The 23989-nt window shown below is 40.9% G+C and overlaps 2 protein-coding genes across 2 annotated transcripts in view; both read left to right on the top strand.

The window, feature by feature from the left end:
• NFKBIE (NFKB inhibitor epsilon) overlaps nt 1–7118 on the top strand; it is a 28721-nt gene extending 21603 nt beyond the window's left edge. The window contains exons 2-6 of the mRNA XM_015825311.1: nt 591–693; nt 2669–2897; nt 3015–3103; nt 4700–4948; nt 7037–7118. Of these exons, the coding sequence (XP_015680797.1) occupies nt 591–693; nt 2669–2897; nt 3015–3103; nt 4700–4948; nt 7037–7111 (745 nt within the window). The 3' untranslated portion in view covers nt 7112–7118. The remainder of the gene's footprint in view (nt 1–590; nt 694–2668; nt 2898–3014; nt 3104–4699; nt 4949–7036) is intronic.
• Nucleotides 7119–15517: 8399 nt separating this feature from the next.
• Nucleotides 15518–23989, top strand: part of SLC35B2 (solute carrier family 35 member B2) — a 20729-nt gene continuing 12257 nt past the window's right edge. The window contains exon 1 of the mRNA XM_015825310.1: nt 15518–15614. Within this exon, the coding sequence (XP_015680796.1) occupies nt 15604–15614 (11 nt within the window). The 5' untranslated portion in view covers nt 15518–15603. The remainder of the gene's footprint in view (nt 15615–23989) is intronic.

Genomic DNA, 23989 nt, shown 5'->3' with positions numbered 1-23989 from the left:
TGTGTTCCTGGAGGTCAACCGAGCCTCCATTCTTATCTCACTACCATTCTAGTATACCAAAATACATAAGAAATCCCTTTCCCCAACCCCCCCAGACTTCCCAGAACTGGTTACGGGATTAAACACTCATCTTCCTAAGTCTACATAAAACTACCCAATATAAACTAATCTAATATAAACATACTTTAACTCATTAAAATATTTTATGGCAATTTCTATTAGGTTGTCGGGACAGTTCTTGAGAATGTGTGCCTCACTTTTTGATGGATTACTATGCATTTAGAGATATCTGCCTCTTCTTCCTAGTGCTCCCCAGAAAAAAATGAATGGCTGACACCTTGCAAATAGTAAACCTCTTTTGCTGTGTAAAGTACATCTTGGCTTGTGAAAATGGTGTAACGTGGAAATTGTTACACTACACATGCATAAGTCTGACTCAATTTTCCAATAAGCAAGAGAGCTAATTTACTTCTAAGAGCTAAACATAAACCGGCAACTGTGGCTTTGCTATGTAGGAATGTTTTCTTTGCTTGAAGGGAAGTCATTCTTTATTTTTACAGGTTGGCATGACTAATCTTTTTCCTTCTCAGGTTACTGCACCTGGCAATCATCCACTGTATGCCATCTATCGCATTCTGCTGCATTGCCCAAATGCCCGTGGAGGTTTTGGAATTCCAGAATGATTTGTTCCAAGTAAGTGGTAAGAGACATGAAGAAGGATCAGGGTTCCTTCTGTTCCAGATGGAAGAGAGCAAGTTGCAGGGTGGCAATAATCTAAGGCTGGAAATTAAAGTGCTTTTGATGATAAATAAAAATTTTTTGTCTATACTCTAAAAGGTGTTTTAAACATAAAGATCTATTCCGCTTAATGGTAACATTCTTTGAACGTTTTGTTGTATTATTTCTTATGCCAAAAGGTTTGTGACACTCAGAAGTTAATGGTCTCCTTCACATAACAAAAAGATTCTACTGTTTTTATTGTTTTAACATGTTTTTAGTATTTTGATTGTAGTATGTTTTTTGAATTGTAAGCCACCCAAAGTCATTGGGGAAAATAAAGCCACCCAAAGTCATTGGGGAAGTAAAGTAAAAAAGTAAAGTAAAGTAAAGTAAAGTAAAAAAGTAAAGTAAAGTAAAAAAGTAAAGTAAAAAAGTAAAGTAAAGTAAAAAAGTAAAGTAAAGTAAAGTAAAGTAACACAACAAGCAGGACTTCAGGATTAAAAGGTCTAATTGAGGAGAGAAAATCCAGATGAGTACTGTGATGAGAATACTGCTTTGTAGTCAAAAAAAGTAAAAAAAAAAATGACTTGATGGCACACAATCAATCAACAAAATATATAAAGGTGTCTCCATCAGCAAAACAATGTAAGACAGAATTGAAAGCTTGTATAGGCCCTTCATTTTCCTCCAGAATTAATAATAAGCCAATTAATAAATGTTTTCACCAGGATACTCCAAATTATTTAACCTATATTATTTAAGCTTGCATAGCTCCTTATTTTTTGCCTTATTTTTCTTCTTAAAATACAATATCTAAATACCAAAAACAGGTGGCTGAGTCGTAATCTGAATTTTATGATTTCTTAAATAGTTAATAACCCTTTTGTTAAAGATGATCATTATTATCTGACCTATACTGACCACTGACCATTTGATAAATAAATTTTAGAACCAGTGCTAAATCTCACAGTTTCCTTTATTAATCCATCTATGAACTGCTTATCTTGATTTCTAGTATTATACAAGTATCATATTTATTTTAACAAGAAATATAAAATACATTGTAAACACACAGATTCCAAGTTTCTTTAAATAACACAAGAAATGACTTTACAAGTCTGAGGCATTTGCTAACCTCTCATTTGTTGACAATTACAGTAGCACATCAATGTAGAATAATTTAGTATGTAAGCAGAACCAAAAATTAGAAAGAAAATCTGTTTTAGATCTCTGACACTTCCAAAATAAATCTTGATCATCAGTGTCCTTCTTTGCCTCATATTACGGTAGATAATACGTTTTGTTGTGATTTTGTTTTTTTTTTATAAAAAACATAGAACACTAAAGATCTATCAGCCTTATTAATTATTTGGCTATTTAAAAGGTTCTTATTCTGAATAGATTTTTCTGTCTTTTGTTAATCACAGGAAGGAAAAAAGAATCAATTATGAGTATGGACACCTTCTAATCACTGGATATTCTATTAAGGGCCAACCTCTGGATTTAGAGGATTGTCTAGGCCAGAGTTCCCCAACCTTTCTACCTTTGTGGACTGGCGGAGGGGGGGGAGAGGGGGTGGTTCTGCGCAAGTGGTGGGCAAGTATGTGCGCGCAGCTCCATTTGCATGAGTAGTGGGCATGTGCATCTGCCGCTCACGCAAATGGAGTGCGCTCACGAACATTTACCCACAACTTCTGTGGCCCAGTTTCGAATGATTCAAGGCCTGGTATTGGGCCACAGCCCAGGGGTTGGGAACCCCGAGCCTAGGCATTGCCCACCTTATTTTCAAGATCCTAAACCTTGCATCGCTGCTGAATTTTATATTTCTTGTGATGCCGTTAAAATCCATGTGAATCCAAGTTTGTTTATTGGATTTGTACGCATACCTGCCTTGCCTCTCCACTCCTCTCCAGCCCACATTCCTCTTATTTTTTTTTGCCATTTGCAGACTCCGCTTCACTTGTCTGTGTATTTGGAGCAGTTCGAAGTGGTGAAAGCACTCATTCTGAAAGGGGTGAACACGGCACTGCAGGACCGCAATGGGAATACTGCTCTGCACTTGGCCTGTGAGCAGCAGAGTCTGGAATGTGTTGAGCTGTTGCTGCCTCTGAAGAAACCAGTTTCTGATATGCAGACTAGAAAAAGTCTACAAGATCTGCAGCTCCAGAATTGGCAAGGTAAAGGAGAGTGCGGAGTGATCACATTGGGTCTGATGAGTGCTAAAAGTCAGCGCTTAAATGCTTCACTTGTAACAAGTTTCTTGAGCTGTTTGGGTTTTATTTTATTTACTCCAGGCTTATCGTGTCTTCACATCAGCACCTTGAAAGGTAACCTTCACTTGATAGCATTGCTGGTGCAGAATGGAGCTGACATTAATGTACAGGTAAGTTAGGAACATCTAGCAGAGCTCCATCTCTGATGTACTGTATATCAATTCTGAAAAATTTTTTACTGAGTGGAAAATTCTGCACACTGGCAGAATTTAAAAGCTGGCTTTGTAAGAAGTATTGAGATGGCTAATACTAAATATGTAGAGAGTGTGACTGAAAAGGTGGAAGAGGGGATAGAGAAAGGCTAATTCACCTATGTGACAGCCAGTTTGATATAGTGGATAAAGTATCGGGCTAGAAATTGGGAAACCATGAGTTCTAGTTTTGCCTTGGCACAAAACCAGCTGGGTGATTTGGGGCCAGTCACTTTCTCCCAGCTCTAGAAAGGAGTCAATGGCAAACCATTTCTAAAAATCCTTGCCAATTAAATTGCACTGAGAATTGGACACAACTGAATAAAAGGTTAAAAAAAAATGAGCTGTAGCTTTGCCTATCTTCTCTTTCTTTCTTTCTTTCTTTCTTTCTTTCTTTCTTTCTTTCTTTCTTTCTTTCTTTCTTTCTTTCTTTCCTTTGTGCAAGGATAGGATCACTTTTAAACTTACAGGATAAAACCTTCTTTAGAGTGAAATTTGGATTTAGTTAGTGATTACATGCCATCCACAGAAGATTGATTTTAGAAAGCTAAACAGGGTCATATCAGGATAGGTGGTTGGCTGGCTGTGGAGATGACTGGGAAGCAAACAAACAAATCAACAACAACAAAAGCATCCTGGAACAAATCAATTCTGCATTGCTGCTAACCAAACGACACCCACATGATCATAGTCGCCAGGAGTCAATTTCAATTCCAAAGAGTCATGATCATTTCAGAATTATGTACAATCCTGATTACTTGCTATTGGATGGGTGTGCGAATAGGAGTTCAGTGGAACCTCCTGATTCAGTTTTTGCATCCTCAGGAAGAGAATGCCTGACTTAGTTCTGACTTAGGAATTGCTATGCCACTGTGATTCCTACCATAGGCTCTTCTAGCTTCGAGCAATTTGCTTGAATCTCAGGTGTACCATGGCCCAGAAGGGAACTTTCTCCTTCTCTTATTTTGTTAGAATCTCTCAGGTGCACCATGGCCCAGAAAGGAACTTACTCTTATTTTGTTTGGAGTTGATTTTCACTGTTGTCTTTTTAAGAGCATGCACAATCTAATTGCACTAAGGTAACCCAGGAGTAAATAGTAAACAATGGTCTGTATTAAATGGTGGTTTATATTACACTATCTACAAATATACACTAGAAACAAGATACATGTACATGGTCATTCAGCAAACTCCAATACACAGCAATTACAGCAGGGAACGGACAAGAGAGAAAGACTCCAACAAGGCCTCCCCTTTTATACTCAAACTCTTAAAGGGATACAGACTCCTACTGAGTCATTCCTAACATTGCATCATTCATCTCACATTATGCAAGCTGGTTAGCTTCTAAATCATTACCTTGACATCTTTTTTACTCAAAGACCAAGAAGTGGCAGGCTTTTGCACTAGGAAATCTAGGTTTCTTAAACTGTGTCTACCCAGAAAGGTACGTTCTTTGGAATTTTGCTCATGAGATCTCGTGAAATAACTGACCCCCATCTCTTGCTCTCTCAGGATGGCACAAGTGGAAAGACACCCCTACATCTGGCAGTGGAGAATCATGATGAGATGGCTGTGAGGCAACTCCTGCGATTGGGGGCCCAGGTGGATTCACAGATGTACAATGGCTGCACCCCACTGCATCTGGCTGTGGGCAGGAACGATGCTGCCATTGCTGCAATCCTCTGCCATTCGGGAGCAGATACCTTATTGCGGAATATGGAAAATGAGACAGCTCAAGATCTGGCAGATGGCAATAATGATGTGAGAGTTTCTCCTGGAATGACTTGCAATAGATCGGTCTCCATAGGCAAGAGCCAAGTAATCTGAGCTGGTTATAGAATAAGAGGGGACATCATTTTGAGAGTGTGGAAGCCAACTTCAGTCTATCCACTTTCTAATAGGCAAGAAGCCATCCACAAAATGGAGTATTTAAATATTTGGCCTGTTGAAAGGGAGGTTAAGAACTGGAAAGGGGAACTGGTCATTTTTTTAGAATGTAATTTTGAGGCTGAAGGGTTTAAAAGCAGGGGCTAGTGCCACCTATCTCTGAGAGGCTTTTCATTCCTACACTAAACACCAACACCGAGGCCCCAAAAAATGGAAAGATGAAAAATGTCAATTTTGAGTTGTATTTGAATGGTTTTCAGAGCAGAAATAGAAGCAGTATCCTTTGTAGAAGGTTCCCAGTTCCAATGTTAATTGCAAAACTTTTCACCTTTAGAATGTGGCCATTTTGCTACAGAATTTCATCAGCACACTCTCAGGGTGTTGGGAAGCTAATTATAGCTGTGGGTTGCCTACTCCCGATCTGAAAGTAAGGCAGAGATACCAGTTGTGTCATGTAGTTCTTAAGTTTTAGCACATGATGTTTAGCAAAGAGGCAAGAATTGGGAGTTCTGGTAACTGCAGTTGTCTCTTGTTTCCATGATACTCTTTGTATCTTTGATTTGCCAAGTTGCAGTTCACATCCATCTGATCTTAATCTTAAAGGCTACGTGCAGGGAGGAGCTGTTAAACTGGCTAGTCTGCCTCTAGGGTTGCCACTACTTTGGCATCATGGCAGCTTCTTTCAGTTCCAAGCAACAACATAGGGCAGGATAGGCAGATTTCATCAATTACGCTGCAGTGAATCAGGATGGTAACTGATGTCCTTCCTACATCAGGAAGATGAGGATCTAAGCAAAGCAGACCTCCGTGTAGGTCAAAATGAGTACCAGATTTTACTCTGAAGCCGAATAATGTTTGTCTTCATTATTAATATACAGGCAATTGATAAAAATGGAAATCAAAGGTCACTGGGCTCCCTTAGGTTACATATGCAGATTCATGCTGTGAAACCCAACCCAGTGCAGAGACCAGGGCCACTCTGGTGTCTTCTAAGAGAGAATGGTTAGAGTTCTGCATTGTACTTTAGAGAGCTGGATTCCTGTCACTTCCAAAGGTGACCTTTAGCTATTTGCTGTCATATTGCCTGACTTACCTCAGCTTCTAGGAAAATAAAACGGTAAAGCCTGATCTCCTTTAGGAAAGAAAGGATATCAATGCCTAATGTCTGATGTTCTTGACATCTTAGAACAGGGGTCTTCAAATTTGGCAACTTTAAAACTTGTGGACTTCAACTCCCAGAATTCTGGGAGTTGAAGTCCACAAGTCTTAAAGTTGCCAAGTTTGAAGAGCCCTGTCTTAGAAAAAATATTCTTCTTCTTTAATAAATAATAAAACTCATGATCTTGATGTGGAGGAAGTTGCTAGATTATCATGAAAAAAATATTTTTAAAAAATAGAATATTTTTATACATTAGGATAGAGTTCAAACTAGTGTTCTGGTCACATGCCTTACTTAATAACTGCCCCCAAATTAACAACACATTTTTCAGGCTCTTTTGTGGCCATAAGTTGAGGACTACCTGAGTACCTATAGTGATGAATTTAGTCTTGTTTGGGAAAGTTTTGGGTGTTCACATAGGTGTTTTCTTTCAGGAATATGTGTGTCCCCAAAACACGTAGAAAGGGATCATATATAGTAAATTACCTGTGAATATCCTGGTCTTCATAGGAAAAATATCACAAATTATCTTCCTGCATAATGGGTAGAAGGGCTTAACCACAGAATTCATTGCTCTTTCTGACCACACTAGATAGCTGACAATCTTTGCAAGCTGTTTGTGCTTTGTGTTTCTGTCCCTCACTGAAGTGATGATTAATTATGCACTGTCAAGTTATGGAGTCAATGTCGACTCTTAGCGACCACAAGGATGGGTTTTCTCTATGTTAAAATGGCAATACTAGCTCTTTTGTACACAACCTTCTTGACCGGTAACTGTATCATTATTTGGCTTTTGTTGACAGATCCTTACACTTTTGCCTTTTGATGACCTGAAGATCTCCGGAAAGCCTGTGATGTGCTCCAGCCGAACATCCTAACATCTAAAGGGGAAAGTTAACCTTGTGAGGAGGATAACATTGCTGCTTGAGGCTGGCAGTGGCACAGCTGGCCACCAATGAATCATTCTCTTTTGTTGTAATATGGGGCTTTGGGACAACCACAGCCTTTTTTTGAGACTATGGAGCCAGTGTGAGAAAGGAAAACTGCTTTGTATGTTTTGACTTTAAATGCTGAATGAGAATGTGGAAATGCTGCCTCTTTGAAGGGACACGAGGTTTGGATAAACTGGTCCAATGCTTGCTCTCCCAGGTTTATCTAAATTTGGAGAAATTCCTTAAGAATTGCATTCCAGATCATATTGTGAATAGATATTTCAGATTTCACTCTTTTTCCTTTTCTTCGGTTGATAGCCCTAGACTATGACGGGACATGTCATGGGCTCTCTGTCTTGTGTCTACCAAAATAATCTCTTTTAAAGGTATTTTTTCTGCACTAAGTGCAGTTTTTCTACTCCTTTCTTCCCTAGCTAATTCAGTCTCCACTGTTGCTCAGGCTCCTACTTGCAGTGTCTAGACACCAAATTGCCCCACATCTCCCTTTAGCTCTGATTTTGCCTCCCATGGAGGCAGGACAGAGTTCTCAGGACCAGAATGTTGTGTTGTTTCAGCTGGCAGCCTCTGGGATTGACAAAATATGAAAACTAAGCTCATGGGGACAAGTAGAGTCTTAATCACTTTTGCCTTGGAATAATTGATGTTCTTAGGGTGAGAGCAAAAGTCAGTTACTGTTCTACTCAATTTGCTAGTACTGCTGTAAAGGGAAGTGCCAACTTCTTAGATTATTTAGGTAGCTTTATGCTGGACACTTGACCTTGCACTTTGAAACTGAGTCTATAGTTAAACTTATGGAGTCATGAGTGGCTGTCATCCTTCCTTAGAGACTGAAAGTTCCCATCCTCCTCGTTTCTTTTGAACATAAGCTGCAAAAGAGATATTAATGAGTGGCATTTGGGCATTTTTTCCAGCTTTAATTGATGGGAGAAGCAATATCATAAATTGGAATTGTTTCCCACATCCTACAGCTTTGCATTTAGTTGTCTTCAGTTTATGACTGGATACGCTCGCATCAAGCCATAGGTGCTTAAGATTTCCTTTGCATTTTAAATAGGCAGGTATTACTATCCTGAAAGGACTGCAGAACCACTGTGGGTTGGAAAGCCGTGACCTGTCAAATCTAAGCATTTGTTGGGAGACAGCACTGCCCTTGCTGATTGTGGCCTCCAATCTGATAACACTTTACATAGATCATGCAATTAGTGAGAAAATCATCGGGGTTGTCAAATCAAAGAAATAGAGTTTCTAATATATAAACTTTAATCTGGAGCAGGGAAATTCCCAGTTCCCTCCCTCCTACTGTTTGCTACTTGGGAGTGGCTGTCTGTAACTGTGGCAAATCCTGGATGGCGCAATGAACTGGGATGTCCCAGGGAGAGGCTTTTGGGTTTTCCTTTTTTTTCCAGAGAAGAAACTATTTCCAAAAAAGAAATGGCAGATTTACAAAATATTTTCTACCAAAGAGGTCCTTGATTTTTATATCCTTTTCTAACTTTAGAGCCTTGCTTCTTACTTTTTTTTCCAGTCGTTTTGTTTTCTTTTTCACTTTTGTTTTTCAATGACAACATAAAGTTCTTAAAGTGAATAAGTATCCTGCTTTTATGTGTTGGTCTCTAGATGCATTTGGGGTTTTTTTTCCACTTTTGCTTTTCAGTGACAAAACAAGGTTCTTAAAGTGAATAAATATCCTGCTTTTATGTGTTGGTCTAGATGCATTTTCTTCATGTAATATATTTTCTATCTGGGAAAAATCTTTCAGCTGCAATTGCAAGTAAAAGTACAAGTCAGATTTAAACCCCAGTGTATGAAGAATCCCCCGCTATGAATTTCAGGGTCAGTTGGACTGGTGAAGAGAAAGTATTGCAACAGAAATAAACTGTTTTTTCAAATACGGCTCTGTAAGTTGCTTAGATCTAAGATATGCTACCATCTTGTGGTTGATTGTAATGCTAGCTTCCTTTTGTGCTTGTCTCCCAACCACAAGTTGCAAGATTATACTATAAACGCACTTCAGTCAAAATATTCTGCTGTCTCAATGGATCTCTGCATCTTTGTATGAGTAAAACAGGCAAAATTAGAATGTTTGAGGAAATTAAAATCTAGATCTCACTGTAAATGCTAATGGTTTAGTTCTCTGGATGAAGCAGCAGTTCAAGCTGTACTTATAGTGAGTAAATTTATATTCACAGAAATTAACATCACTGTGCATTTTGTGGTCTAAGAGTAAATGAGAGCTTATACACTGTATAAGTTCCTTGCCTGACCCAATGAAAAGAATTGTGTTCAGGAATGCCCAAAAGATAGATTGCATTCTACTGATAATCTGTAGATATTTGGGGATAAATTGACAGGGAGCAAATGCTGGTACAGTGGTTAAGGCATTGGGCTAGAACAGCGGTTCTCAACCTATGAGTCGCGACCCCATTTGGGGTCGATTGACTATTTCACGGGGGTCGCCAAGCAAGGCTGTCGGCCATTTTTTTCCCCTTTTCCGGCGGGTGCCTTACTTCCCTTGGGCTGGGCCAGCTGGTGGTCGGCCTGCTCCGTCTCTGCCGCTTGCCAGCTACGCCTCGGCCAGCGCAGGGGGCAGAACCACACATGCGAGGCGCTCCCGGGCAGGGAAAGTCCTTGACTTATGACCGGTTGGGTAGTCCTCGACTTACGACCGGTTTAGACCTCGACTTACAACCAGTTGGGGGTCGCGGCATTAAAAAGGTTGAGAACCACTGGGTTAGAACCTGGGAGACTGTAAGTTCTAGTCCAGCCTTGGGTCCAAAGCCACCTGGGTGACCTTGAGCTGGTCACTTTCAGCTCTAGGAAGGAGCTGAAGGAGCAAACCATTTCTGAAAAACCTTGCCAAGAAATCTGCAAGGATTTGTCCAGGCAGGGACAAATGTACTCGGGAGAGATTGTGTTCCTTAACTTATAAATTAAGTTATAACTTGTAGCATGGGACAGGACTATTTGCAGAACCCCTCTCCCTGGTTGTTTCCTTCCTTCCTGTAGGATCTGAAACTCAAAGCATGCTCCGAGTTTTCTCAATTAAACAAGGCCATCAAATGGAGTGTAGGAAAGAGGCCATTTTGGTGTAGCACCTGCCCTTTAAACTCCATAACCCCCCCTCCACCCCACCCTTGCCAAGATTAGATTGGCTTCAACCCCTGCCAGCCTTTCACAAAGCACTGAACACCTGAATGTGCTGTAAGGCAGAGTAGAATTGTTAGATGGCCTGTGAAATTGGGTGTTATTGTGATGTTGAGTGCTTAATAGGATTGATTTTTGGTCACCAGTGTAGAGGTGTTTTGTTGATACTGGGGTGATTTTTTTATATTATTTTAATGTATTATTATCCAGCATCTGATCTGTGAGAAGGGCAGCCATATATATTGATTTAATAAATTAATTAATATCTTCTTGCCTGTGCCTTTATTTTGCACGACTGTTCTGGCTTGTAGACTCCTGAGGTCAACTTAAAAACAAATTATATCCTGCAAACCTGGATTTTACCACTTGTGACTTGGAAGCTTTTTTACTTGGCTTTTTAAAAAAAAAATCATAACGTTTTTGAAGATGAAGTAGCATCAATAAATAATTCAGGGATGTAAATATTGCTTCTGATTTTTACATTTTTACATTCTCCATATGACCTTATTTACAGCATTAGTTCATCTGAAATTACTTGGGGGGGGGATAGCTAAACTCAAAGAGTCAGCATTAATGGCTCAGGGGAGAGAAGTAATAAATAGAGTACTGCAGTTACCTAAATTTCACTTAAATGTAGGGAAGAACTTCATGAGAGTAAGATCTGTACAACAGTGGAATAGCTGTGGAGTCTCCATCTCTGGAAATTTTTAAGAGGAGACTAATAGCCACCTCTCATTGATGATTTAATTGATTTTCTAGCATAATGCAGAAAGTTAGACTACATGATCTTTGTAGGATGCTTCGCTCACAGCAATGCATTTTACAGGACATTTTCTCTATATTTTGCACAGCCCTATTATGCCGCCATATAAACCACTTTTATACTGCATTTTCTATTTGTTCCATTTGTTAGAAAGGTATGTACTGTACCTGTAGCATGATCCACAATATATGGTAGCGGTCTCCAATTAATGATAATAAGAGACACCTAAGCAAACCAAGATTACAAAAATCTTACTAACTGCATATTCTTCGTAAAGAGGTGAATCTCTCTGCTACATTTGAAAATCTTTGGTGTAATCTGACTCTGGGTGACTGCGACCTTTCATCCTGTGCACCAAACTGGAGGTGGAATATATAATAACCTACTCATTTTGGGAAATTCTTTCAGCCCCCACATAAGCATACTAGTAGAATGTCACTGCAAACATTTAGATTCCATTGTGACTCCCAAGAGATTGCCCACGTCTTATATCAGAAATGGCCCACACATTTTCACATGCCTACACATCGTTTTCTGGAACAGGAGACACATATCACTCTTTAATAGTAAAAACAGAAAAGTCTTTTGTCCACCCATAGCCACAATAAAATATGTTCTTTCATGCATCCCAATAGCTCTTCTGCAGGTGATTGCTGGGGAAATCAACAGTCAGCTACTGTTAAGTAAAGATTGAGATCCCACACATTTTGTTCTCACCATTATAATGCAGTATCAATTTAATTATGCATATAATGACAGCCAGAGAAGGCTGATAGATGCTAGAGACCAGCTTTTTTACAATGAATTCTTCCTGTATGGTTTAATTTACATTATTAGGTAGTATATGCCATTTATAAGATACTGAAAGCTTTGATAAATTTCAACAACTGATTGGCTTAGGCAATGATCTGAAGATTGATTTAGGTACTAAATTTTCTCATACTTAAATATAAAAATTATCTAAAGTATAACGTTAAAAGCATCCATTGCATTTAATCATGAAATATTGTCAGAATAGTTCTTTATCTGGAAAAGAAAACCTTCAGTGATGCTTTTATCCTCATGGTCTTGATTTAACACTTGGTTTATATTCTGCCTTTTCTATGATATTTTGTTCATGGTGCACATTCAAGTCGCATGGCTTCTGTATCTAGTACTATTCAGTCAGCCAGGGAAGATCATGTAGAAGAAAGATCAGAATAAAAAGAAAAATCTGCTGTCTGACAGGAGGGAGAATGGGGACCCCCCCAATGGATCTTACCAGCTCCCCATTTGTAGCCTGCTGTCAAAATGGATGAATGTTGACCATGCAATTTTCGACTGTTTTTAGAATTAGGGGAAGGTAATGATGGAAACAGTAATAGTTTATCTCATAAAGCAGGGGTCTTCAAACTCGGTCCTTTTATGACTCACGGACTTCAACTCCCAGAATTCCTCAGCCAGCATGCCTGGCTGAGGAATTCTGGGAGTTGAAGTCCATGAGTCATAAAAGGACGGAGTTTGAAGACCCCTGTCTTAAAGGTTTCCCATTCTTGTTCCTACCCATAACTTTCATAAAACATGATGAAATATTTCATCTACATTTATTTGTAGTGCTCTTGCTCATCACCCGAAGCTTCCTGGAGGCCACAGCATACCAAGGGCTTAGTTGTGACTCCCAACTGTTCAGGTATTGCCCACTCCTGCTACAGTCTGACATATGACAGGATCACTGACTTCTGTATTCTCTCTTAACTAAGGCCAGCCAGGTTAGAAGCCTATAAGCAAGCTAGTAACTGCTGCCCCTGATCAAAGCAACATTACTTGGCCATCTACAGCTTATTCAACTGAAAGAGAATCCACAATATTTTTAGCGTGGGAATGAAAATATTCAATTTTCCTGGGTTCAACAGCAGCCCTTGTTAGATGTTAGATCCTAACACCCGATAACTGGTAATGAGGAAGTTGTTGAAGATGAAAGAAGAGAGTTCAGTATTGAAAAACTATGTCCACAGGCAATGCCAAATCACCATAGAAAGTTAAAGAACAAGTTGGGGAACTTAACACATCTTATCTTCTCAGGCTTTGCAGCCATGAAATAAAGAGACATTTGTTACTTGGGGAAAAACAAAACTGTAACAAATCTAGACCAAATCTTAAAATTGCACTGACACAGAAAGATACATATTGCCAAGGCCATGTTTTTTTCAGTTGTAACATATGGCCGTGAAAGCTAGTTCATCAGAAAGGCTGCAGAAAGACAAATTGTGGTGTTGAAAAAAGTATTGCTTGGTGCTGGAAAAAGTATAGCTTGGAACAAATTGTTCAGTGTAATGTGAAGTAAAATCAAACTACTCACTGGGAGCACCCTAAAAATGAAGCTTTATTTTGGACACATAATGAGAAGCCAGGAATAAGTGAAGAAGACCTGATGCTATGGGTCAGTGATGGCGAACCTTTTAGAGACCGAGTGCCCAAACTGCAACCCAAAACGCACTTATGCATCGTCGGGTGCCGGGTGGGGGTGGCCAATTGGGGGGGGTGGCCCATTTGGTGGGCGTGGCTGCGGTGGTAACAGCAGACTGGGTGGGACTAAAAAGTTCAATCAATCAATTCCAACTTTGCAAGATTTTTTTTCCCACGAGTTGAAATTGACTGATTGAACTTTTTTTTTTGCACATGGCGGCGGAGGCCTAAAGCGAAAAGGTTTTATAAAACCCAGCTGAAGGCCTAGGACTGGGGCGATGGCGCGCGTGCCCACAGAGAGGGCTCTGAGTGCCGCATCTGGCACCCGTGCCATAGGTTCGCCACCACTACTATAGGTATTTGCCCTGAGAAGAGAGGGCAAAGAATTAAATGTGATGTAAACTTTGCCCTTTACCTGTGACATTGCCATGCAAGTAGGAAAGGGTGTGATGTCCTAAATTATGTTCTGTTATGGATGGTTATGCCTGACTTTGGAAAATCAAAGACATTTTTATTTATTTTTAAAGGGAGACAGAAGAGTAACTACAGTAATCAGACATTCTCATTGAAGACACAAGCATAAGTTTACAGGAGCTCAGAAATACAATTATTGACTTAGAGACTTGGTAAAATAGATGCTTACTGGCCACCATAGAGCAAGGCTTTTCAAACAGTGGTACGGGTACCACCTGTGGTATATTGGCACCTGGCAGGTAGTACGCGACCATCCTAGAAAAGTGGTAGCGGGGGAGGGGAATGAGCTGAACCGGTGGCAGCACCGCACAAACCTGAGCGAAAGATGGCTGGAGCTGCAGGGCTGTCAGGGCTCAGCGGAAGTGCCAGGATCAGTGCTGCTTTCCAGCTGATCGGCGCTTCTTCGGGGCTATTAGGGATCAGCTGGAATGTTGCAGCATCTCCAGGGTCTTGTGATTTACATTCAGATGCTTGGCAACTGATTCATATTTATGACGGTCACAGTGTCCCAGGGTCATGTGAAGTGACCAAAACTTACTGCAACCACCCAGCAGACGGGAGGAATAAAATCCAAACACCCGCCCACCCCACCCCCGCTGCCAATCCTCAACAGAAATGCTCACAACAATGAAAACCTCGGATAGGAGGAAGAGCGCCACCAGGTGGGCAGGCAGATGTCTTGCTCGGCTGTGGCTTGAGGGGCACTTTTTTCAGTGCCATTGTAACTTTGAACAGTCACTAAGCGATCTGTTGTAAGTCGAGGACTACCTGTACTTTATCACTTTTTTCCTTTTTTGGGGGGGGTCATCAAGTTTTTGACACGTTGCTAGGCGACTGGTGGTACTCGGATGTTGCCATATCCTAAAAGTGGTACAATGGGTGAAAAGGTTGAAAAGCCCTCCCATAGAGAGTCTGGAGCTCTCTATTGCTTAGTCAGGCTAAGCAGAATCGGAGAGTATTGTATAGCAATAGCACTTCAAGTTCCTCTGGGGAAAAAAAAGCAAGCAAAGGCCATAGCTATTACGTCAAATGAATAGTGCATTTACTCTCACGGGTACCAGAAATGCTAAATATGAAACAAAATGAATTTAGGAGGCACAGAGGCAGATTGAACAGGGTGCAAAAGTCAGCCGGCCTTTCCAACCTGGACGGGCGACGTTGTTTTCGCCCGCCGTCTTGCCATCGCGGACTTGGCCGTTTGTGGGCATCCTTGGAACAAAGCAGCTCTTGCTTCTTGCAACGCGAGTACTCGCGGGGGGGGGGGAAACCTTGATTGGAAATCCCCCCCCCCGAGACGTACCGGGGTGGGGTGGGGGGGCTGTAAAACGGAAACGCTCCGCTCCTGCTCGGGGCCGCCCGTTCGCTTTCCGTCCCAGCCGTGCCCGGCTTTCCATCCGCTTGCCCTTCCCCTTCGGAACCGCGTCCCTTGCGGCGGCCTCCGGAACGGCAGGTGGCGCTGTGGGGGCCTCTTCAGGCGCGAGCGGCCGGACGAAGCGCCGCTTTTTGGCCTGTGGCATCGGGACGGAGGCGCGGGCCCTTTTCGAAGGACTTCCAAGTGCTGGGAGCACCGCGCACCGGCCTCGCCGGCATCATGGGCCGCAGGTGGGCTGCTTTGGCGGGCGCGGGAGGAAGAGGGCCTTGGCGGGGGGGGGGGGAGGAAGCTGCTGTGCCCCGGCGGGCGCACGGGGAAGCGCCGACCCACGCCGGCAATCTGGAAAGCTCGGATCCGGCCGAGCAAGGAAGCCGGTGTCGGCGGGGCAAGAGGGGCGGGGGTGCCTTGGGGAGCAGAACAGGAGGCTTTTCAGACCATGGCGGGGTGGCTGCCGCTCCCGGCAAAAAACGCGGGATGCTTAGTTCATCCCGCATCCCTGGGAGAATCTAATGGGGACTCTGTCACTGGGAAGGCTGAGAGCAGTTCTGGTTGTGTGTGCGGTGGGGAGACCTTTCCATAAAAATTGGGCACTTTGGGTAGCATTTTTTTCTTTCTTTCATCGGGAGGTGGGTAATAGCCATGGCTGGCGATTAAACTTTTTCAGATCGGACGCGGGATGAAATCGGCATTCAGTAGTAATGAAGGGAGACTACCGAGTAGCGTTTGTTCCAGGTTGGCCTTTCAGTGTCATTTGATGAATAGCTGGGTAGATAATTGTACTGTTAAACTGGACTGATCTGAAAGGTACTCCTGCTGCATTTTAATATTTCATGCAATTGCAAATTACGTATTGTTCCTAACACCTTCTATCCTACTGAAAGCACAAGTAGGAACTTAGAAACGGAATGGATGGGCTGTAACATTTGAATAGGACACTGGTTTGGATCCACATTAAGCAATTGCAAATACAGCCTGTGGAACAAGAGTTTTAAATCTGGGTAATTTATGAATTACCCATTGGTCACGTAGCTAAAAAATTTCAGCGCTGCTGGAGAAAAAATGTTCTGCTAATCTGGGTGTGCGAAGATGTGATTAAAGTGTATTTGCTATGCCTGTATAATTTAATGCATGATTACTAACAAATTAAATTGATTCACTGAGGCCTCGTTGTTAGATGTACATAGTAAACCTTTCTTCCAAAAGGTTTGTATGACGCTCAAAGTTGACAGTGTAATTTTTATATTGCATATGTTCTGAGACTTGATCACTGATTTTCATTCAGTCCTCCATTTATTAGAGGAAAAAAACAGAGGATCACCTTTTTCAAGGCCACTTAGTTTTTAAAGGGATTTGAATCCAGTTTTTTCCTGCCAAGGACTATAGTTTGATTGGATCGTACAAGCTTTATTTACATGTCATGGCTAACCTAGTGATCCTGTCCTCCAGTGAATTCAGTCACTTTTGATTGGTATCATATATTGTGCGCAACAATGGATTTTGTTGACTAGCAGCCAAGTTTTTAGTCCTTCCAGCCAAAAACAAAGAGAATTGGGAGGCAGTTACAACCCTTACCACTTCCTGCCTCTTGTTTTTCTCATCTGGAAGGGGGATGAGCAACTTCTCTTGGCAACAGCAGGATCAGTGCCATTATTTAAAAGGTTTTGGAATACCCATTTCTGTTTCCTTTTCACCTTCCCCTCTTCCAAGTGGCTGCTGGGATGAAATGGTTACAGAATTACATTGTTGTATAGAAAATACTTGTTTTTATAAGATCCCTCTTTCTTGTGATCCTGTATGTTGGAAGGGATAGTTAATTTTCATATTAAACCCTAAACTTACTTATCCAGGGAGTTGCCAGTAATCAAGAATAACTAAAAGGCACAGAGGCAAAAAGTTTTTATGTTGTGGGGAGGACTAGTTGACTGATGGGAATTAGTTTAGCCCCAAACAAGAATTGCTCTAGATAGGAAAAAAATCTAGCCTTATCTGAGTTTATTGGGTTAATTATCTGTGGTTTTGGAGCTTGTATAACTTATTTTCCCCACCCCTTCTGCCATCACAGTTATGCCTGTTGTGCAAATGACGCTCAACACCTTAGTCCAACATTAGATCTGAAATATGTATATTTACAGAGACACAAAAACAGTCTCCCAATAGATTTAACCATATTTGAATCTTACTTTCTTTACACAAACAAGGCTGCAAAGCTGTTGACAAAACCCCCAGTAAAAATAGATTAAAAGTAAAAATATGTCCTCTGAAATTATATAAACTCAACAACCAGTAGCAAAATACAAAATAAATTTGGTACCATGCAAACATACTTATAAAGAATATTGTGATCACTTGACATCTCACAATCTATTAGAGAAGGGAGAGGATGATAGAGGAGGGAGAGGAACATTTATGGAACTCTTTATGGAACATGTTAGATACATACAGTGCCAACATTGAGAAGATTTGCTACTTCTACCCTTTTATCTAATAACTTATATTGAATGAAAGTGAAAAACAAATTTCAATGTCATGAATATAAAGAAGATTCATTTTATATTATTATCGTCAGCCTGAATTAGTCCCCTGCAAGATGAAGCCATCTTCATTGAAGCTTATGGACCATAATCTACTATGCTGATTCAGAGTAGAAAGATGTTTCTCAGCTTCCTGGTCTAAGACTGAAACAGAGTCGCTGGTACAAACTCATCCAGCCAGCCTGCATGCTTAAGAGAGGACTGGAATCTGTGTTTCACTGTTCCTAGTCCAGCAACTTAACCGCTTTACTATACAGGCTCTCACTTTACTTACAAACACACACACACACACCATAAAATTAGCACACAGTTAAGTGGCCTGATTTATTAATATCAAAGTTTAGTTTGACATAGTGCTAGTTTTAGTAGTTAGTTTTTAGAACACTTCATACCCTGAATCAATCATGTTAAAGTTAACCTTCCAAATGTTATCCTTCCTTCTAATCTGAATCTTCAGCATAATTCCTCTCATCATGCATTCTCATGCTACCCATTAATATTTCACGATCTCCATATTACATATACTAACATCCAAAAAACTCCTTACGCACTCAGAACAAACTTGTGTGAGCGGGTTTTGAAAGTTATTTTTATTGTGGAACATCAAAGAAAGAAAACGTTTTGAAGAATAATTTTACTTAATATTTATAGGCTTTGCATTGGTGTTATATGTGTATATGTAAATTTATAGAACTATTCATTTTTGTTCTTGTTCACAGAACCCTCCTTTTTATTGGTTCAGACACCACTTATTTTATTCCATAAATAGTGTGTTGTAAACTCTGGATTTCTCTATACAATAAAAATTAAGCAATACTAAATTGGCAACTGTATCCACTGTTACTTTTTATTGCAGCAATGAGAATTACATTTGGAGCTTATGAAATTTTGTGCTGTATTTTTAATATAAATTTAAACTNGGAAGCTGCTGTGCCCCGGCGGGCGCACGGGGAAGCGCCGACCCACGCCGGCAATCTGGAAAGCTCGGATCCGGCCGAGCAAGGAAGCCGGTGTTGGCGGGGCAAGAGGGGCGGGGGTGCCTTGGGGAGCAGAACAGGAGGCTTTTCAGACCATGGCGGGGTGGCTGCCGCTCCCGGCAAAAAACGCGGGATGCTTAGTTCATCCCCAACCCTGGGAGAATCTAATGGGGACTCTGTCACTGGGAAGGCTGAGAGCAGTTCTGGTTGTGTGTGCGGTGGGGAGACCTTTCCATAAAAATTGGGCACTTTGGGTAGCATTTTTTTCTTTCTTTCATCGGGAGGTGGGTAATAGCCATGGCTGGCGATTAAACTTTTTCAGATTGGACGCGGGATGAAATCGGCATTCAGTAGTAATGAACGGAGACTACAGAGTAGCGTTTGTTCCAGGTTGGCCTTTCGGTGTCATTTGATGAATAGCTGGGTAGATAATTGTACTGTTAAACTGGACTGATCTGAAAGGTACTCCTGCTGCATTTTAATATTTCATGTAATTGCAAATTACGTATTGTTCCTAACACCTTCTATCCCAGGGCTTTTCAACCTTTTCACCCATTGTACCATTTTTAGGATATGGCAATATCTGAGTACCACCAGTCGCCTAGCAAGGTGTCAAAAACCTGATGACAAAAAAAAAAAGGGAAAAAAGTGATAAAGTACAGGTAGTCCTCGACTTACAACAGTTTGCTTAGTGACTGTTCGAAGTTACAATGGCACTGAAAAAAGTGCCCAAGGCACAGCTGAGCAAGACACCTGCCTGCCCGCCGGCGCTCTCATTCGCCTCCCCCGCTACCACTTTTCTAGGATGGTCGCGTACCACCTGCCAGGTGCCAATGTACCACAGGTGGTACCCGTACCACTGGTTGAAAAGCCCTGTTCTATCCTACTGAAAGCACAAGTAGGAACTTAGAAACGGAATGGATGGGCTGTAACATTTGAATAGGACAGTGGTTTGGATCCACATTAAGCAATTGCAAATACAGCCTGTGGAACAAGAGTTTTAAATCTGGATAATTTATGAATTACCCATTGGTCACGTAGCTAAAAATTTCAGCGCTGCTGGAGAAAAAATGTTCTGCTAATCTGGGTGTGCAAAGATGTGATTAAAGTGTATTTGCTATGCCTGTATAATTTAATGCATGATTACTAACAAATTAAATTTATTCACTGAGGCCTCGTTGTTAGATTTACATAGTAAACCTTTCTTCCAAAAGGTTTGTATGACGCTCAAAGTTGACAGTGTAATTTTTATATTGCATATGTTCTGAGACTTGATCACTGATTTTCATTCAGTCCTCCATTTATTAGAGGAAAAAAACAGGATCACCTTTTCAAGGCCACTTAGTTTTTAATGGGATTTGAATCCAGTTTTTTCCTGCCAAGGACTATAGTTTGATTGGATCGTACAAGCTTTATTTACATGTCATGGCTAACCTAGTGATCCTGTCCTCCAGTGAATTTAGTCACTTTTGATTGGTATCATATATTGTGTGCAACAATGGATTTTGTTGACTAGCAGCCAAGTTTTTAGTCCTTCCAGCCAAAAACAAAGAGAATTGGGAGGCAGTTACAATCCTTACCACTTCCTGCCTCTTGTTTTTCTCCTCTGGAAGGGGGATGAGCAACTTCTGTTGGCAACAGCAGGATCAGTGCCATTATTTAAAAGGTTTTGGAATACCCATTTCTGTTTCCTTTTCACCTTCCCCCCTTCCAAGTGGCTGCTGGGATGAAATGGTTACAGAATTATATTGTATAGAAAAGGCTTGTTTTTATAAGATCCCTCTTTCTTGTGATCCTGTATGTTGGAAGGGATAGTTAATTTTCATATTAAACCCTAAACTTACTTATCCAGGTAGTTGCCAGTAATCAAGAATAACTAAAAGGCACAGAGGCAAAAAGTTTTTATGTTGTGGGGAGGACTTGTTGACGGATGGGAATTAGTTTAGCCCCAAACAAGAATTGCTCTAGATAGGAAAAAATCTAGCCTTATCTGAGTTTGTTGGGTTAATTATCTGTGGTTTTGGAGCTTGTATAACTTATTTTCCCCACCCCCTCTGCCATCAACAGTTATGCCTGTTGTGCAAATGACGCTCAACACCTTAGTCCAACATTAGATCTGAAATATGTATATTTACAGAGACACAAAAACAGTCTCCCAATAGATTTAACCATATTTGAATCTTACTTTCTTTACACAAACAAGGCTGCAAAGCTGTTGACAAAACCCCCAGTAAAAACAGATTAAAAGTAAAAATATGTCCTCTGAAATTATATAAACTCAACAGCCAGTAGCAAAAGACAAAATAAATTTGGTACCATGCAAACATACTTATAAAGAATATTGTGATCCAGAATGATCTGGAAATGGGGGAGATAATTATAGAGCCTTTGTCATGGTCAGATCACGCACTCCTTAGGATGGACTTCCGGACCGCTTCCCCTCGCCGCAGGGAGACGGAACCGCTTAGATGGTTCCGTCCCAGGCGCCTGATGGACCCGGAGAGGTTTCTGACGGAGCTTGGGCCATATCCTGAGGAGCTGCATCACGATTCGGCGGAACATCAGGCTGCGGCCTGGGATGTGGCCGCAGCCGCAGCACTGGACAGAGTCGTGCCGCTGCGGCCTCTGACCCGGCATAGATCTCAACTGGCCCCTTGGTTTACCGAGGGGCTGAGAGAGATGAAACGCCGGAAAAGACGCCTAGAGAGCAGTTGGAGGGTCACCCGAACCGAATCCGACCGAACACAGGTAAGGATACATGTTAGATCCTACCTTATGGCGATGAGGGTGGCGAGGTCTAATTACTACTCCACCCTCATTGCGTCATCAGATAACCGCCCGGCCTCCCTCTTCAGGGTGACCCGCTCCCTCCTTCAATTGAGGGGGGGCGGGGACCCCCTGGCGGGGAAGGCTGAGGAATTTGCACAATATCTGTATGACAAAGTCGCTCGGATCCGAGAGGGTTTGGACTCCGANACCCTCCTTTTTATTGGTTCAGACACCACTTATTTTATTCCATAAATAGTGTGTTGTAAACTCTGGATTTCTCTATACAATAAAAATTAAGCAATACTAAATTGGCAACTGTATCCACTGTTACTTTTTATTGCAGCAATGAGAATTACATTTGGAGCTTATGAAATTTTGTGCTGTATTTTTAATATAAATTTAAACTATATTTTAGAACTGGTTTTGGAAGTCAAATAAAAATTACACAACAGATTTCCTTAACTCAGAGTCAAAGAATTCTCTTGGTTTGTGATGAAGTAAATAGTTAATTTTTAAAAAATTTGATTGGAAACACTACAAGATCCTATATTTATACTCTGCATTAACCAATCTAGAGCAATAACTATAATGTACTATTTCACATAGAACCTAGTTAGACTATGAAATTTGCTTTTATTTAGTGATATCTGTCTACTTGTATGACTTTAACAAGGGAGACTAGGCAGATTGATGGCTTCTACTAGTGAGGAGAGTTGGGTATTATAATCTTGGCTCTGAAATTCTAAGTAGCTTTTCTGGAGAATGAGTAGAGAAGTAATTTATTTATTTATTTGCCAAATTTAGGCACCACCCATCTCACTCTCAGAAATAGCATGATGTTCAGGTCCTTTTTATGAGTGTCCCTGAAGCATATCTGTTTAAGAGAATAATGTCATACTAAATAGCCTTCTGTCTGATCAAATCAAACTCTTTTAATGTTCCAGTTTGATACTTGAACTCTTTAATGGAAACCAGACTTTACCTTTCATTCATACATATGTATTAATACAGAATTTATAAATCTTTTGCTATTCCTAAACTACTCTGACTCTTGTTCAAATTGTTACATAAGAGATTAATAAAGCATCCATAGAACTATAGTTACACAATGGCTACTTCAGGACAAGGGATCGTTTTTAGGATATTTTACTCTTTCCCTGGTTATTTGGCTTTGGCATTTGGAATTGGAGTCTATGAGGATTAGTTATCTCCTACATCAGTAGTTGCCTGAAGGGCTAAAATGGAAGTGACTGCCAGTTTTGTTACAAATATCCCTTGCCCTTAACTACTGGGGCATGAAAAGCATGCATATCCAATTAGGTGGGAAACAGTACATGAATGTACGAGCTCAAGTTTTCCTGCTAGGTTTGTGGGTTAGAAATTTTGAAAGGTTCTTTCATGTCTAATGCTGAAGCTGATGATGCCAGCCAGGCAGAAATAAGAGCTTACCTGTAACACTAACTGGTCTGTCGCAGAAAGCTGGAACGGAGAAACAGTATTGTAAACTTCATTAGCCAGGGAAGTGCGAGTCAGAGAACAAAAGAGAACCATTGTTTGGCTGTTTCATTCTCTGTGCTGAGAAACAGTAATTCTAGAATTCTTCTAGTTTATACAGTGAGGGGGGAAAATATTTGATCCCCTGCTGATTTTGTATGTTTGCCACTGACAAAGAAATGATCAGTCTATCATTGTAATGGTAGGTTTACTTTAACAGCGAGAGACAGAATAACAACAAAAAAATCCAAAAAAAGGCATTTCAAAAAAGTTATAAATTGATTTGCATTTTAATGAGTGAAATTAAGTATTTGATCCTCTAGCAATCAGCAAGATTTCTGGCTCCCAGATGTCTTTTATAGAGGTAACGAGCTGAGATTAGGAGCACTCTCTTAAAGGGAATGCTCCTAATCTCAGCTTGTTACCTGTATAAAAGACACCTGTCCATAGAAGCAATCAGATTCCAAACTGGCCACCATAGCCAAGACCAAAGAGCTGTCCAAGGATGTCAGGGACAAGATTGTAGACCTACACAAGGCTGGAATGGGCTTCAAGCCTATCGCTAAGCAGCTTGGTGAGAAGGTGACAACAGTTGGTACTATTATTTGCAAATGGAAGAAACACAAAATAACTGTCACTCTATCCTGGTCTGGGGCTCCATGCAAGATCTCACCTCATGGAGTTTCAGTGATCATGAGAACGGTGAGGAATCAGCCCAGAACTACACAGGAGGATCTTGTCAATGATCTCAAGGCAGCTGGGACCATAGTCACCAAGAAAACAATTGGTAACACCCTATGCCAGTGATGGCGAACCTATGGCACGGGTGCCAGA

This window comes from Protobothrops mucrosquamatus, unplaced genomic scaffold (genome assembly GCF_001527695.2).
Source record: "Protobothrops mucrosquamatus isolate PMUCROS unplaced genomic scaffold, P.Mucros_1.0 scaffold2590, whole genome shotgun sequence".
Taxonomy (NCBI): Eukaryota; Metazoa; Chordata; class Lepidosauria; order Squamata; family Viperidae; genus Protobothrops; species Protobothrops mucrosquamatus.
The sequence above is the reverse complement of the archived record's forward strand: the minus strand, read 5'-3'. Positions and strand labels throughout refer to the sequence as shown.